We start from the raw sequence: 17,511 nt of genomic DNA, 5'->3' as shown, positions 1-17,511 counted from the left end.
CGGTATCACATTTAACCGTCAGTTAACACTAATCAATGGATGGTGAAACAGCCCCTTAGACTCACTTTTTGTTAGTCCCTAATCAAAAGCTCCTATCATCCACTCAAAGGTTGACTGGTAGAGATCCCTCCCTTAAATGTATAAATTCGCCTTTGTACAATAAAGAGTTGACATACATATATAAAATCAGTAAAAAAACTGTTGTTAACGTTTGTCTGCCTGATTATAACACGTTAGGTATATGACAACTCTTAAATTTGCCATAACCGTAAAAATTAAATTTCGTTACCTGGAATTGTTTTGAAGCTTCAACTAGATATGAGCCGGGCGCCGTGCTGTCGATCCGGAATATCTTCTCAATTACAACCGGCACTCTTTCTATCAGTTCGTGCGTCATTTCGGAGATGACTCGGACGCAGTCCATCTCGGGGATGATGTGGAAAGGACCGTCGTAGAAGAACTTCTCGACTTGCCCTTTTGAACCGAACACGCAGAGCATGTCGTCCCAATGGGCCACCACGGCTTGGGAACCACACCTAAAATAAATTGTTCATATAATTACTTATTATAATGACAGTGTTTTATTTTAGAGCACGCTTGTCTAGGACACAATAGAGCTGTCGCCATTACATTGACTTGGCTTAATTTTACGTACAGACTATTTATGTATTATGTACAGTCCATGTTACTTTGTAGAAACATTACAGCCACGCCACTTGACGCCAGGCAACGAAAATATGTCGCGCAGCCGCATAAGCGATCTGACGTACTACTACGATTTGTCGTACTACGTCTTATACAATACCATACAATACAAATATTCTTTATTGATCACCAAAAGCAGTACAGAGACATTACAAAAATAGCAAAATATGCCTAGGTCTAGGTATAGGTCTTATGTTCGAATTCTTAACCGTCAATACTCGTCATATTATAAATAAATGATTTCTAGCGAAAAACTTAGACCTTCTAAACTGGTGAACCCGGCGTGAGAGACTTACTTACTTTTAGGGGCTGTTTCACCATCCCCTGATTAGTGTTAACTGACGGTTAAATGTGATGCCGTCTCCGTCTATTCGAACAAAACAAACAGAGACGGCATCACATTCAACCGTCAGTTAATACTAATCAGTGGATGGTGAAACAGCCTCTTAGACTTCTAAAACTTTTCAAAAATTTGGTTTGTTGGTAAAAAATAGGCAAGTCAAGTCTTGACCCTGCATTACATCCCAAGTGAAATAACTTGACAGCTATACCGACCTTAATTCTTTTCTCGGCGAAGTCAACAACGACGCATATTCTTAATAGTGAACTTGGCTATCATTTCACATTTATGTTTTTGATGGATCATACTAACCACACCAACTCTTTTGGCTGCTTGATATACCCAGTGTCGGTCTCGCAATACTTATTCCTGAAGTCCGAGGACCCAATCCATAGGAATCCAGAGTCAGTGAACAGCGCCGCGTGCCGTCCATTCTGCGACGGCACTATGGACAGGATTTGTGTGTACGGGTTCCTTATCTCAGGGCGCTGAGGAAAAATATGTGTCAATTAAACCCTGCTAATATTAAAGCCAAGTAAAAATCTGCTGAGGAACATTGTTGAATCAACGTGTTGCTGAGTTTTCGCTCACCATGGGGCAACAAGCACGGCAACATGCAGCGAAAAACTAAATATATAAATACGACAGTTTGTGAGTGTTTGTATTGTTTGTCACGCTATTGAATCATGACCCAGGGTAGAACCTTTGTGTTACTAATGCCATGTTGACATCTTAATAAACAATTTCCTTATTTTTGATACAATATGTAATGTTGACATCTCATACTTTTGTCAAGGAAATCATAATGAAATTGATTATCAAAAGGTTCCTGGGTCATGATTCTATTTGTTCGACTGTAGATAGCTGGGCATCTGGATTCACACATTGGCTACTTTTTATCCTAATATTCCCATGGGATCAGGATAAAATCTTGAAATTTCAAGTGGTCAGATTAGAGTCATGAAATCTGGCATGTTTGTTTTATAAACAACACTACTGCTTTGTAATACTAATACCTAATTAATTTGCAATATTTAATTTACATTCTATTTTATTTAAGTCTAAGCTATTGTTTTATAATGTTTCTGGGTTTATAGTGTTAGTGCTGTACTTTTTGATATGTGTGTGAGTTGCATTTAATAAACAATACCTGGGCGACCGAGCTTCGCTCGGGCTAAAACTCGATAGTAAGCTTTTTCTCAGAGGTAACCCCTTCATACCAAATATCATCGAAATCGCTGGAGCAGCTTATTTATATATACACTAGTGTTTAACCGCGGCTTCGCACACGTAAATCATTAGATCCAGTATCAGATTTGAAATTTTGGGATTTTTAAAAATTCTCGTGGGCATTCCCGAAAATTAAATTGTTGTCTTCATTGAGGTTACATTAAAAGTAATGGTGTCAAATTTCATGAATCCCAGCGGTTGTTGTTTCGAGATTTTTTTCCTATCCCGTGGGAATATCGGAATAAAAAGTAGCCTATGTTTTATGAAATTTGGTATGTAGATAGCTACATACCAATTTTCATCCAAATCCGTCTAGCCGTTTCAGCGCGAAGGATTAAAAAACATACTCACTCACTCACAAACTTTCGCATTTATAATATTAGCAGGATATATAATACAAGAGTTGCTCGTTTAAAGGTATTAGATTGATAGATAATAGCTGATATCTACCAAGGGAATAGCCCTGGACTCTCCGAGCTGGCACTTGTAAATCTCCTTGTCCCGACACACCAGGAAGCCTATGATAGCCGAGGACCTCAGGCCCGTGCTCAGAACACACCAACACGTTATGGGTTCGCTGGCCCCTGGAATTAGAAATAACGGCCCCTGTAGACGGATTGCTTAGCTTGCGATAAGGCTAACACGCGCTGGCTATAGTCTGCAGCCCCAGTAGTACCTCGCCCGCCAACGCAAAGTGACATTTACTCATATTTTAGTGTAATGGAGTAAGTTGCAACACATTCTATAATTTGGAACAACCCTGAAGAACCAGTTGAAAACTATCCTAAAGGCCGTACACACAACAGCTGTAAAAGAATTGGTGGCCTAGTGGTTTGGCCTCTTCAGAAGAGGCTCGTGGGTCCAAACTCGGGCTCACACGCCTCTCTGAGTTTTTCGAAATTCATGTGTGAAATTATATTCGAAATTTACGGTGAACGAAAACAACTTACGGGGCAAGTCAGGCACGGGCCGAATCTTGGGCTCGGCGATGTTGCTAAGTAGGAACATGCGATTGGTGGATGTCATTACAGCCAGCCCCACTCCAAACGGGTTAGGGAACAGCTGTGCCTTGGTCACCTGTCCAAAAAAAACACCAAGATAGTAATACAGTTTCTAGTTTCCTTACTGGCGTATTTTTATTTTTCAGGGAGAGTTTGACGCGAGAGGAAGATCCAGAAAAGTGTTGGCTTATAGGTACAGGTCGATTCACAAGAGCTGGCGCGAATAGATTGAATGAAAGTATCTGTGTGTTACCTATTGAATACACTCCACACAAATATGAAAATGTCATGCATCAGTCATTTTCCTACATAAATGTCTAAGTGACATTACTTTCGTTCAATAGTGGTTCAATCCATTCGTGCCAGCTCTTGCGAATCAAGCTGTAGATCTAGAATTTGGGGTTCTTAATCCTCGCTACAGAAAATCTTGGCAGTGAATGTGACCTATTTCTGTCCTTCCTTTGTATAGGCACATCTATCAGTTCCAGTTTTTTAAAAGATGACCAGGGCCCAATTGCATAACAAATTGCAAGCTAATAGTATTCGAAAAGAAAAAAGAAAAGAATAAATTTATTTGCCAAATTTCGGCACAGCAAAAGAAAAAAAATACAATTAAAAATAAGACAACCTTATTACATACTAAAAAAGAAAGAAAAAGAAAAATACTGTGCCGAAAGAAGCAAAAAGGGCCATAATCAGCGTGTTGCCACGGCAAGCCGCAGCGCTGGTTTTCAGTATGACCCTTTAACTTAGCGATTTTGTATAGAAATTTTTGCATTGAATTGCATTTTTTTGGATTGAATTTGCTTGTAATTTGTTATGCAATTGGGCCCTGGTGGAAATAATCTTACGAACTTAGAGAACATGCAAAACACTCAACATTGTTATTTCAAAGTTCAATATCTCAAAAACAGCTGAACCAATAACCGAGACCCACTGCAAGGAAACTCGCTTTCACATATTAAACCATATCCAAATAGGTCCAACCGTTTGAGAGCTACATTTCATAGACAGATATACAGACATTGGCAACAAACTTATTTATAACACCCTCCTTTTGCATTGGGGGTTGAAAAAATAACAATAAATTGATATATGTAAAAAATCTTAAATTTGCTTGAACCTGCTCTTTTATTATTACAAGCTTTTATTTGATTGTTTGTATGGGTCAAACCTTAAAAGTCTAATTGAACCTACTTCCAATCCAATGGTTGGATTGACTTGAAATTTGGAACACATTATGTAAGTTACAATGTAAGTACAATCAACAAAAAGGACATGCAATAAAAAAAGCTTAAAGTAAAAGTTAATTTTTTTACATAAACTAATAATACCCTACCTTAGTGTCCCTAACTTCTTGGCCCATATTGAATGTCTTCTGGTAAGCTCCAAACATGTCATATATAAGGACGTCTCCACTCTCCTGAACACACAGGAGCTGCTCTCCATCTGACCAGCCCATGTGGACCAAGACCCCACTGTTCCACTAGAATGGTTCAAACAATACAGATTCCATTATTTTCAATGTTTTATCTATCTATGTCATGGCCTCTCCAGCAGAGGGTTGTGGGCTCAAGCCCAGGCTCCGTATCGCTGAGCCTTTTTGAACTGATGTCTGTACCATGAATTTTATGGTACAGAAAAACATTATGAGGGATCCTGCACACATCTGTCAAGAAATTCAGTGTTGTGTATGATGTTCCCAATTTTCAATGGACCCATGTGGGAACAATAGCCCAATCCCTCACATTCTGAGAGGAAGACCTGTGTATTTTAAAATTTATGACAGTGGAAGCATTCTACACTTCCACTGAACGTAGATATAGTTTAGATATAGTTAGTGTTTAGTATTGTAACTAAGGGACCCCATACATCCCTGTATTTTTATTATTATTATTTTTTGTATTTTTTTTTCTTTAATTGTATAATATAGTTTTTAAGTATTTTATTTGTAATTATATTATTATGAAAAAATGACTTTCTGCCAAGTTTCTTGCGGCGCATTCTTCTTGGCAATGATGGTCTTTCCGAAAGCGCTGGTAGTTTAAAAAAAATGACGTGTAAAATTGCCCATTGCGGCCTATTTACTGAATAAATCATTTGAATTTGTGTTTTGGGATAGAACATCTATAGGCTAAGATGATGATAATTATGATCTCCGATGTACCATACTTAAATTATTCATTATTATACTCATAGTTACATGGTTAGGAGAAAGGAACTAGTTTTTACGAGTATTATCAAACATATTACAAAACTAAGATATTATTTTCTATTAGTGGTGTTAAACACCCCATACTGTAGTTTATTATTCATTATTGGCAAAAACATAAGACTTATAAATACTAGTACTTACAGAAATTGTGTATAGCCACAATTGTTATGTATGAAATTATAGTCTAATTCTATTACACAACTAAAGGTTAGATTCCTACATATCTGCCTAAAAACTACTTAAAAATACTAGACTTCAAAAAATATATTTGACTGCTAAATTACATGAAGATGATGTGGATTATTATTATCTAGTGCATTTGTACAGACAACAAAAAAATAGTGTTACAGAAAGTCAATTTATTTTGCAGTGTCATTCAATTTAACATTCTCTATTGTTAAATTCAAATTTCTGTAAACTTTTTATAAGAAAACATTAAATTTATATAATTAGGCTGCGATTTTTTTATTCTATTGATATTTTTGTGTCAGATGAGTGATGACATGACCTGAACAAAATGATTACCTTATAGTAGTCTTACCAAAATCTTAGATATAACATTTCCTGCACAATTGTATATGGTAATGACTGGTTTAGTTGTTGTAGCAATCCGCACAAACTGTTTCCTGTCCCGTACAACAGCAATTGGCCCCCCATATGGAGCTCCAGTGACTATCATATTGTCCAAACCCTCATCCATCGCCCAGCTCATATTGTATATGTCGAATTTCCTAAAATGATAAAATATATTGTACTTAAAACAATACTTTTCTCAATTGTTTTGTATCAACATAATGACATATTATTTCTATGTGTTTGAGATCATGACAAGTAATTCCATGACATTCTGGTAGAAATATTTGCTACTGGTTTGCTAAATTACTGATGGTAAAACGCCCATTGTATCATAACAAGGCATTCAATCGGAAAAAGTACATGTCATTAGTTAGCTGACCTGTAATAGGAATCCAACTGGAACCAGTCCGCAGTAAGCAAGGCCGACATTGTGGCTGGTGGCAATTAAACACACAAAATTGTGATAAGTTCTTGATAACACGATTAATTTTTCCTCTATTTTTATTAGTGCAATGGAGAACAAACTCTCGTTTGCTACGGAAGTTCACACAGGTTAACAACTTTTACATGTTTGGTCGCTATTAAATGAATTCTTTATGAGTATTATTTGTATTTTAATTTAAATAAACTCCGATTTATTTTACATTCCTTAGTAAATAAAGTATCACACAGCGCGCAAGCAAAAATACAACAAAATTTGTGTTGACAGGAGACAGCTATGACTTGTGTGTGTTATGTCAATGTCAGCTTGACGTTAGTTGACCGTTTAGAAATAATTAATTAAAAACAATATTGTATATCTAGTACGAGTACGAATGTTAAAAACGCCTGCGATATCGTTCAATATTCCGGAGAAAAAATTATCAAGTATTCGTGAAAATGTGAAGACTGGACGGGTTTTTAGGGTTTCCAGAACGATATTTGCTATACATTGCTACTGTCAAGTCTTGCTGGTCCTCTATTGCTTTATGTTCAGGGCCGTCTTAAGCTGTCCTGGATTTATAAATAGGCCGTATAGGAAATATTATTTTAGAAAGTTACATAGGGCGGCGGATATAAAGTGGCCTACACTCATAAAAAACATAAATCCGCCACTGGTCTTAAGCCATGCGCAGGCCCTGGCCTGGGGCACGCAAGAACTTGGGTCCCTTTTGGAATTTAAAGAAAGCGAATGGAACATTTTTACACATGAATATACATATCACTCACGCCGACAGTGGTACAATAAAAAAAAGTAAAAATTTTTTTTTAGGGTAAGTACCATAGACTTAAAGTGGGGGTGATTTTTTTTTATCGACTATCCCTATATTGTGGGGTATCATTGGATAGGTCTTTTAAAACCATTGGGGAGTTGCTAAGACAATTTTTCTATTCAGTGATCTGTTTGCGAAATATTCAACTTTAAAGTGCAAATTTTCATTGAAATCGAGCGTTCCTCCCCCCTCTAAAATCTAAACTGTTAGGTGGAAAAATTTGAAAAAAAAACAGAATGGTAGTAAATATATCAAAGTTACAAGGAAAATTATAGCGGCTAAGATTGCTTGAGAATTAATAGTAGTTTAAGAGTAAATAGCAGCCTAAGGTATGAAATATACCTAAATTTGGAAGATTCAGTACACAATACGAAATCTTTAGAAAAATATTATTTGATTTTTTCGTAATGGCTACGAAACCCTATCCTGGGCGTGTACGACACGCTCTTTGTCGGTTTTTTATTCTACAATTTATCTATGTATTTTTACCTAAAGTAGGACATAAATCTTTCAATAGTCGCTGAATCTTGCTGTTTGCAGCGATTTATTATATTAAGGTATTTAAGGTACAACTGAACATGTCTGTGTTTATCTAGCTATATGTAGGATAGTCATAGTGTTGCGAATGCAGTTCCACATCTACTAGAAAATCCGATTAAAACAACTCTCTTGAGGATGTGCCATAAAAACAAATATATTACTTATACCAAATGTTGTCAGCGACTACCTACTTAAAGAAAACTTGTCTCACTGATTACTTATTAGTCAATTTTATTCACACTTGAAATACCACTTCGCTCGCTTTCTATGTAAACTTCTTCGCACGTAGGGGAGACCGAGGAGAGTTTTAACAGAGGATAGTAGTGACAATGTCGATTTTTTGGAGCTTATTAACAGCTAGCGAGCTCGCAATAGCGCGCGTTTTGTAGTTCAAGTCTCGAACTATCAAACTCGTGCTGTACCCCTAGTGTAAGTTTTCGGTTACAAAATACATCTCGATCGCGTTCGCGTAAAAATCTCAATTTATATGGAAACACGAACAGCGCCTCTAGCGGAACGTTTGCGATGTTCGTGTTTCTATACAAATTGAGATTTTAACGCGAACGCGATCGAGACGTATTTTGTAACCGAAAACTTACACTAAGGGCACAGACCTACACTCGCAAAAGTTGTTGCGCAAACGTGCCGCTAGAGGCGCTGTTCGTGTTTCCATACAAATTAAGATTTTAACGCAAACGCGATCGAGACGTATTTTGTGACCGAAAAAATAAACTAAGGGCACTGTTGAGATCTCGCTAGCAGTTAATAAGTTTCCGAAAATCGACGTTGTCACTACTCTCCTCTGTCACAACTCTCCTCGGTCTCCCCTACCAGTCGCACGTGTTTTTAATAACCATGTAGAAAAGCTTTTTACCAAAGAGCTGTTTGCATAATTTTCTTGACAAATATAATTATGGTTTATACATTTTCTTCTTCTGTACCTAAACATGCGAGAATCCTTGAACTCAAGACTAAATAAAAAGTACCTAAAGGTAAAATTCGGCGAGCACCAAAATTAAGCTGAGTAAAAGTACGCCTCGCGTGTGGTTTAACTATTTTTGACCCCCCGACGCGAAAAGAGGGATGTTATATGTTTGACACCAATGTCTGTTTATCTATCTATCTGTCTGTGGCATCGAAGCTTTGAATGAATCGGATGGACCGATGTCTTTGTCTAGCGCATACACAGTGAGTTTGCAGTGCAACTACTTAGTTTTACTACTTGTACGGTCGGTTCCCTAACTTATGTATCCACTTTTTTTCATGGAACTCAATCTTTACTTTATATTTTATCTGAGCCTTTGAATCAGTTAATTGATTTATACCCCAGTCACCTAACATCTTCGCTCTAAGTAAATAAACATTAATTCAAATAAGCAATTTTTTTGCATTAAAAATTATGTCAGGAAATTTACAAATATATTCTTCAATAATCCGTTAAAATTTATCACCGCGACAGTAGAAACAGTAGGTAAATTAGAAACGGCACTGTTTGTGCGTAAACACCCTGATCTATTTAAGGCAAAATTAGACACAAAAACTAGGGCACACTATAAAAATAAATTAATGTTACCAAAATCAAATTTGGCAATGTTTAGAAATAGCTCACAATGTACATGCATTCAAATAACAAATAAAATCCCAGGATCGATTCGACAGGAATCAAATTTTAGACTTTTTAAAAAGAAATTGAAATCACTATTAATTACTAAGGGGCTGTTTCACCATCCATTGATTAGTGTTACTGGCGGTTAGGTGTAATGCCGTCTCTATTTGTTTTGTTCGAATAGACGGAGACGGCATCACATTTAACCGTCACTTAATACGAATCAATGGATGGTGAAACAGCCTCTAAATGTTATTATTCTATTGACGAGTTCTTGAACGATGAAACATTAAAATGATTGAAATTAAATTAAACTTAAAATGAATAATTGTCATCTAATAATTTCTCACTTTGACTTAGATATACATTGATATTCTATTATTATTATTTTATTATATTATATAAGTACCTGTAGTTTAAATGAGCATATTCTTTAATAACTTGTCGTCATGAAATAAGATCAATACGAGTAAATTCAATTAGTAAAATGCATGACTAATATATGACTTAGCATAACTTTGTAGGTATATAAATAGATTTGGTTTTCTTTATCACATTAATGTAATAGATATTTATAAATTAAACTGTTATTATGTGCCCTAACAGGGCGTCATGGACCGACCTAATTGTACTTAACATCTTAATATTTTTATGTACATGACTTATACAATAAATAAATAAATAAAATAATCTTTAATTATTCTGTAAAAATCAGGTGAAATTGCTGTAGGTAAGCCTATTTACTTCATAATTTACTAGTTTTATTTATGTTCTTTGTAACACATGAAAAATCCACTTATTTTTTAAACGAACTAAAAAAAGGCTTCATATTTTCAAAAGTAAAAATTAAAATTATTTACGATAGTGGCATAAAAGGTAAATATAGATGGTTTAGGTATGTCTTTTTAACGTGCTTTGAGACTTTTTTGTACTTGTTTTTGCTGCTAATGTTATATATATCGGTTTGACAAAGTAGGTGCGTAATTTCCAATCATATTTATTGTTGGATTTTAAATGGTAATTGTTTTAAATCCCATTTCTTAAGAATATGTGACTTAAAAAATAGAAGTTAGATGTAGTTAATACGAAATAATCACTTAAGTAAGTGTTTTTTTTTTTATTTCCTGCTAGATATATTGGTGGATTCAGCTTGCGGGTCTAAAAACTGAATTGTTCAAACATACTTTGTCAGTAAATTTACTGATAACGATAACATTTTTGCTCAAAAAATGACCTATTTTACGGTACCATTTTTTTAACCATCTTCCGGAACCAAATTTTGGTGGATTTGAAAATATATAGAGGTTCTTAAAATTACACGTAAAAGCCGTATACCAAAGATTAGCCTTATATCGAATTATTTCCAAAAAAACTGTACAATGACCAGGCTATTAGCAAAATTGACCGTCACAACTTGCTTGTGGTCCGTCAATAACGGTTTAAAGTAATTTAAAAGTACCTATATTATGAAGTTAACGGAATTCAATTATAGGTAACTCTAATATCTTTCTAATCGATCTTTAGATTTTGAGTCGATCATTTAAGATACCTTAGAATAATTTTAATGAGAAATTTATTTCTCAATTAAACCTTTAAATTAACAGTTCAGTAACTATAACCGACAATAATGATTATGAGATTTCTGAAGAATCAAGCGTACCTAAAAGCACTTCGATGACTGAGATTGTCAGTTTTTTTGAAACCGGTTATAGTAAGGGTCATGAGGAAGCTCAAAGTCACTCAGAGGGCTATGGAGAGGTCTATGCTCGGGATTTCTCTGCGGGATAGAATCAGAAATAATGATATCCGCAGTAGAACTAAGGTTACTAACATAGCCTGAAAAATTGCGAAACTGAAGTGGCAGTGGGCGGGGCACATTGCTCGCAGAACTGATGGCCGATGGGGTCAGAAGGTTCTCGAATGGCGTCCGCGGAGCGGGAGACGAGCTGTCGGTAGACCTCCAACAAGATGGAGCGACGTCCTGGTTAAAATCACGGGATCGCGTTGGATGCGGAAAGCACAAGACCGGTCTGAGTGGAGAGCCTTGGGGAAGGCCTATGTCCAGCAGTGGACGTCTTTCGGCTGACATGATGATAGTTAGGGTAATGTACTTAACTTAGGTACCCCAAAATAAAAGTTTTACAGATTCCTAAAAATGTTCTAAAAAACAGAATTTTCTCGAAAGTTAAATAAAGGAGCAAAATGATAATTTGACGGCAAGGGTGCTATGCTGAATCCTGAGCGGAGGTGGGTTGACAAATTTATAAAGTAACTGTCACAAATTATAGGTACCAGAGTACTTACAGATTTTGATAAACAAACAAATTTGCTATGATTATTGCATTGCTAGTCTGGTTTCGTATGACGATTAAACTTTTCATTTTCAAAACATCTTCCTAATATCAACATGTATATCAATATCAATATGTATGTCACCTGCATTAATATCGGCCACAGCGGAGAGTGCAAAATTATCTAACTTGTCCTACCGGCCCTAGAAAAGTCGTATAACATATTTATACACGCTTTATCGTGTCAGATATCGGTGCTGGTGATTCTGCCTATACCTTCCAATCCCGCCTTTAATTTTGTTTATAAAGCCAGAAACCACTTAAGAAAATAGGCAATGATTTAATCACGCTTTAAATTCATTATGAAATTTAAAGGACCATTGTAATATTCAAAGTTCCCGGCTATAAAGCAAGGCTGTGCAGCAAAGGGCGCACGTGGCACCACGGGCTCTGTAAACCTTTTGTTAATTTTTGACCCTCCCTCACAATCGGTTTTAATGGCTGAGGGACGCACCATTAGGTCTTCGTAATTAATTTCAATGTCTCGTGCGTTGCAGGCCGTTTAGGGAAACAACTGTTGGGATTTTTGGTTTCGGACGAATTTTAAATTAAGCAACGCTGTACCGATTTGTTTCTATGGAAGTTGATTTTATATTTTCTTGTATATACTTTACCATTGTCTTGTATTTAGTATGCATAGGTATTTGTCTACGTGTTTTTTAGCGTTCCGGAGGTACCTGAGTTGGCAAACACGGGACCCTTATAAGATCACTTTGTTGTCCGTCCGTCTGTTCCTTCGTCAGTCACGACCGTTGTTCTCAGCGTGGATGTATTACCTAAGCTGAATTTAATATGAAATATCTCCTTATGTCTGCTACCCCTTGGAGCAATGAAAAAAAAAACTAACGGAGTGATAATCATAGTAAATAAAAACCGGTACGAAAACTTAAAAACTGCTCAACTGATTAAATAAGATGAAATAATTTTCTTCGAAAGTTTTTATAAAGCTTAACTTCCGTGATTTTTTCATATTTTTAGACGTGCGGTTCAAAAGTTAGAGGGGGCGGGACATTTATTTAAACTTTCGGAGTGATTATCTTCGAAAATATTCACTTTATCATAAAATGTTTTTGTAAAGGAAGCTGTTCTAAATACCTCGGACAGTTTTTCCTTTTTGGATTTTTAGAAAAATAACTAATAATGGAATAAACGCCAGATATAAATATAAAGATCTAAAGATACATCATTAGGCTATGTTATTCGATAACAAACTAAGCGATTCGTTTCTTAATTTTGAGACGATACGAGTAGGCTTACGAAAAAAAAAAACCGGCCAAGAGCGTGTCGGAAACGCCCAAAATAAGGTTCCGTAGCCATTAAAGTTTGATATACTTACCACTATCCTGTTTTATTTCAAATTTTCCCACCCACCGGTTTAGGTTTTAGAGGGGGGGGGGGACGCACGATTTTAATGAAATTTGCACTTTAAAGTTGAATATTTCGCAAAAAACTCAATGAATCGAAAAATGGTTTTAAAAGACCTATCCAACGATACCCCACACTATAGGGTTGGATGAGAAAAAAGAAATCACCCCCACTTTACGTCTATGGGAGGTACCATAAAAAAAATTTTTTTTTTGAATTTTTAATTGTACCATTTTGTCGGCATAGTTTACTTATATATCCGTGCAAAATTACAGCTTTCTAGCATTGATAGTTCCTGAGCAAAGCCGCGGACGGACAGACAGATAGACATGGCGAAACTATAAGTCCGTTTTTGCGATTTTGGCTCCGGAACCCTAAAAAAAGGAAAAATGTTCAAGGCACGAGTACAACACCCCTGACCCTGATGTACAACCTTGAACATTCGAGGTTGTACCTTGGACACGTGATTTTTTATCAAGAAAATATTTAATGATTATTTTGTTTTAGTTATTTATAGAATCAATGACTTATTTACTGGTTATTGGCAGTTTTCCCGCCAAGTGCGTAGGTACATATTATTATATTATACTAGCTTTTACCCGCGGCTTCGCACGCGTAAACTATTTCGGTGTGGTAGCTGCAATTGAAATTTCGGGATTTTACAAAATTCCCCTGGAAATTTCCAATATTTATATCGTGGTCTTCATTGAGGTTGTGTTGTGAATAACTGTACAAAATTCAAGACTCTAAACCCAGTGCTGAAGTTTCAAAATTTTTCCCTATCCAAATTCAAATGCAAAATTCAAATTCAAATCATTTATTCAGTAAATAGGCCGCAATGGGCACTTTTACATCTCATTTTTTAAACTACCAGCGCTTTCGGAAAGACCATCATTGCCAAGAAGAATGCGCCGCAAGAAACTTGGCAGAAAATTCATTTTTTCAAAATAAAATAATTACAAATAAAATACTTAAAAACTACAGTATACAATTAAAGAAAAAAATACAAAATAATAATAATACGGGGATGTATGGGGTCCCTTAGTTACAAAACTATCCCGTGGGAATATCGGGATAAAAGTAGCGTACTTATGTGTTATTCCAGACATACGGCTACCTACATCCAAATTTCATGCCTCTAAGCCTAGCGGTTGTTATTTCGACATTTTATTCCTAGGTATCCCGTGGTAATATCGGTCAAAAAGTCATCTATGTGTTTTCTAGACATCCAGCTTCCTACATACCAAATTTCATGACTCTAAGCTCAGCGGTTAATATTTCAAGATTTTATCCATCCCGATGGAATATCGGGGTAAAAAATAGATTATATGTTATTCCAGAGGTCCAGCTACCTACATACCCAATTTCATGGCTCTAAGCCCAGTGGTTGTTATTTCGAGATTTTATCCCTAGGTATCCCGTGGGAATATCGGGTCAAAAAGTCACTTATGTGTTATTCCAGACGTCTAGCTACCTACATACTAAATTTCATGACTCTAAGCCCAGCGGTTATTATTTCAAGATTTTATCCCTATCCCGTGGGAATATCGGGATAAAAATTAGCCTGTGTGTTATTCCAGAGGTCCAGCTACCTACATACTAAATTTCATGGCTCTAAGCCCTGCGGTTGTTTTTTCAAGATTTTATCCCTAGGTATGGTAGGTTGAGGGTTTTGTGTTAAGAACATCATCATCATCATCATCATCCCAGCCTATCCTAGTCCTGCTGGACACTGTTGGGCACAGGCGTCCTCTCAGAATTAGAGGGCTTGGACCGTAGTTCCCACGCGGGCCCAATGCGGGATGGGAACTTCACACATACCATTGAATACCTTTGCAGGGTTGTGCAGGTTTCCTCACGAACAACTGTCCAAAATTTCAAGACTAAACCCAGCGTTTGAAATTTCAACATTTTATCCCGTGGGAATATCGGGATAGAAAGTAGACTAGAGTCAACCTACAATAACTCTGCAATGAAGTGACAACAGTAGAAATCTAAAGTTTGTTTGTGGCAATACTGATTTATAGTCAACAACAAGTTTTGAACTTCTGATTAGATTTTAAACAGGTCATCGTTCATCCGCCAATACTATTACTTCTTATATTTCGTTTTCTATTTTTTTTTACCGTTCACGGCAAAACTTACTAAAACTTACTGGACACTGGATATTTAAAAAAAACAACGACACCAACTTTTAATTATTATTATTATTTATAGTTAGGCGTAATAGCATGGGGTCATACATTACTCGTCCCGTCCTAACTAATTCCACCAATCGTCGGTGATAGTTCGATACCGAGCCCACGTACATACCAAATCAAATAATATTTGTCATCAAATAAATAGTAATTGTTAGTTACGCTGTATTGAAATATCAATCACGCTATGGAAGTATGCATTGCATATTAGATTTCGCATAAGTATGATTTATTATACCTACTTACTTATCAGTTCTGTTCCTGAAAGAGTTGCTGCTTGTACTTAAAAGGGCACATTGACGGCCAACTTAATATTAAATTCGTCAATATATAGATGTGATCTAGTAATTAAAACTATTTTTATTTAACGCTTTTCCAGGCATAGTGCATATAGCGACAGCGACCATATAAATTTACACAAATATTCGACCTTGCTACATTTACAATATGGTAAAAACCAATTGAAGTTGTTAAAAGTACCTACTATTCGTCTTAAAATTAATCCCCCATAGGTAAACAATATAAAACTATGATTCGTTTTGCAATAGCGCATCTAAATTAGCGGGACCTGGAAAAGGGTTAAATCAACGAAATTGTATCAAATTACAGGTGCTCAATACTTTTGGTCAAGGCTGTGTTATATAAATTCAGGTAAATACAAAACAAAGCAATAAAACGTTAAATAGTTTCTGACATATTTATTATTCACTAAATGACACATCAGAGTCTAAAAATTCCACTCCCTCATACACTTCTTCCTGTACCTGAATTCCTTCGGACTCTTCTTCTCTTTCAACCTCTGCTTCCCTACTCTCCCCACTGTCAGTGTCATCATCACTTTGCACATTTATAACAAATGGTATCAGATCATCCAATAACCCATCTTGTTGCCTGTGTTCAGATTCTAATTTTTTTACATGTTCGGCACACTTATGCCAATCATCCGGACTAACAGATGCAAATGCTTGCTCTACTTTTGCCTCCATATCTCGAGCTGAACCTTTTACATTTACGCTGCCTACTTTTCGCTTTGCCATACTCCATATTAGTTCAATAGTATTCAAGTGGCAATGTATGGGGTAACCGCAATACTTCATGCCCATTTGCTTTTAACAGCTCATCAATATAATATATTGGGTCGGGTTGTTGGCGTTTTACCAAAGTTAAAAGTTCAGCCCTGGTGAATGTTTCTTCCCAAGGAAAGTTATTTGAGGTAAGCAATCACGGATTGCTTGTTTCCTTGAACTGGTATTTGGTGCCTTATTAATCTGAATTGTGTGGTAACTTGCGTTGTCCATAACTATAATGCTTGGTGTATCCAAATTAGGCAGCAGCTTATCTTGAACCCACTTTGAGAAATTGGCAGCATTCATGTCATCATGATAATCGGCTGACTTTGATTTGCTGCTAAATATTAAAAGGGCATTATTTACAAATCCTGATTCAGTGCCTGCATGTACAATTATGAACCGTTTGCCTTTTGATATATTAGTGACCATTTTAGAAGTTGACGGACCCTGCCAACTTTTTTTTGGTTTGTAGTTAACATGAATATAGGTCTCATCTAAATATACAATCGGTTTCTTTCCTTGAAGGCATATTTCTATATTCTGTAATTTTTCTAATGTATTTGTGTCTTGCTGCAGCAATATCATTTTTTTCCATTAATATGGTTCTCTCTTCAACATTTTTCTTGAAACAAAATCCCATGTCATGTAGAATTTTGCGTAGTGTTTCATGACCACCATCAAACTGAATAGATTGTCGCAACTCACTAAGCAGTTTTGCGATTGTGGGGACCTCATTTCTTACTAAGTAAAATTCATTTATCAGGTTACGTATGGCAACCTTATCGAAGTCATCAATATTTCTTTTCGTGGCACGGCACTTGCGTTTCTTGCCAGGAGTTACCCATATGCCTGAATTTGTATTACCTTCGTGCTTGATTTGGCGAATTGTTCTTAAGCTAATACCTACAAATAATAAGTTAATATGTTAAGTCTAGAAAAATATTACTAATTTAGACCTTTAAAACAAGTTCAAACAACATCTTACCAGTCATTGAACTAATTTTTTGAATATATGTCGCCTCTGCGCTGACGTCCAATTTGTCCATTTGTTTGAGTTTTAT

At 36.1% G+C, this 17,511-nt stretch overlaps 1 protein-coding gene across 1 annotated transcript in view; it reads right to left on the bottom strand.

Annotated features, from left to right (window-relative positions):
* The window catches only part of LOC141433730 (vacuolar protein sorting-associated protein 16 homolog), a 100,404-nt gene extending 93,631 nt beyond the window's left edge, over positions 1-6,773 (bottom strand). Inside the window, exons 1-7 of the mRNA XM_074095824.1 lie at positions 6,447-6,773; positions 6,033-6,222; positions 4,616-4,762; positions 3,226-3,352; positions 2,726-2,859; positions 1,358-1,533; positions 290-536 (exon numbers count right to left, since the gene is read on the bottom strand). Coding sequence (XP_073951925.1) covers positions 290-536; positions 1,358-1,533; positions 2,726-2,859; positions 3,226-3,352; positions 4,616-4,762; positions 6,033-6,222; positions 6,447-6,496 — 1,071 coding nt within the window. The 5' untranslated portion in view covers positions 6,497-6,773. The remainder of the gene's footprint in view (positions 1-289; positions 537-1,357; positions 1,534-2,725; positions 2,860-3,225; positions 3,353-4,615; positions 4,763-6,032; positions 6,223-6,446) is intronic.
* Positions 6,774-17,511: the final 10,738 nt, after the last annotated feature.

Source organism: Choristoneura fumiferana, chromosome 12, assembly GCF_025370935.1.
Source record: "Choristoneura fumiferana chromosome 12, NRCan_CFum_1, whole genome shotgun sequence".
NCBI lineage: Eukaryota > Metazoa > Arthropoda > Insecta > Lepidoptera > Tortricidae > Choristoneura > Choristoneura fumiferana.
The sequence above is the reverse complement of the archived record's forward strand: the minus strand, read 5'-3'. Positions and strand labels throughout refer to the sequence as shown.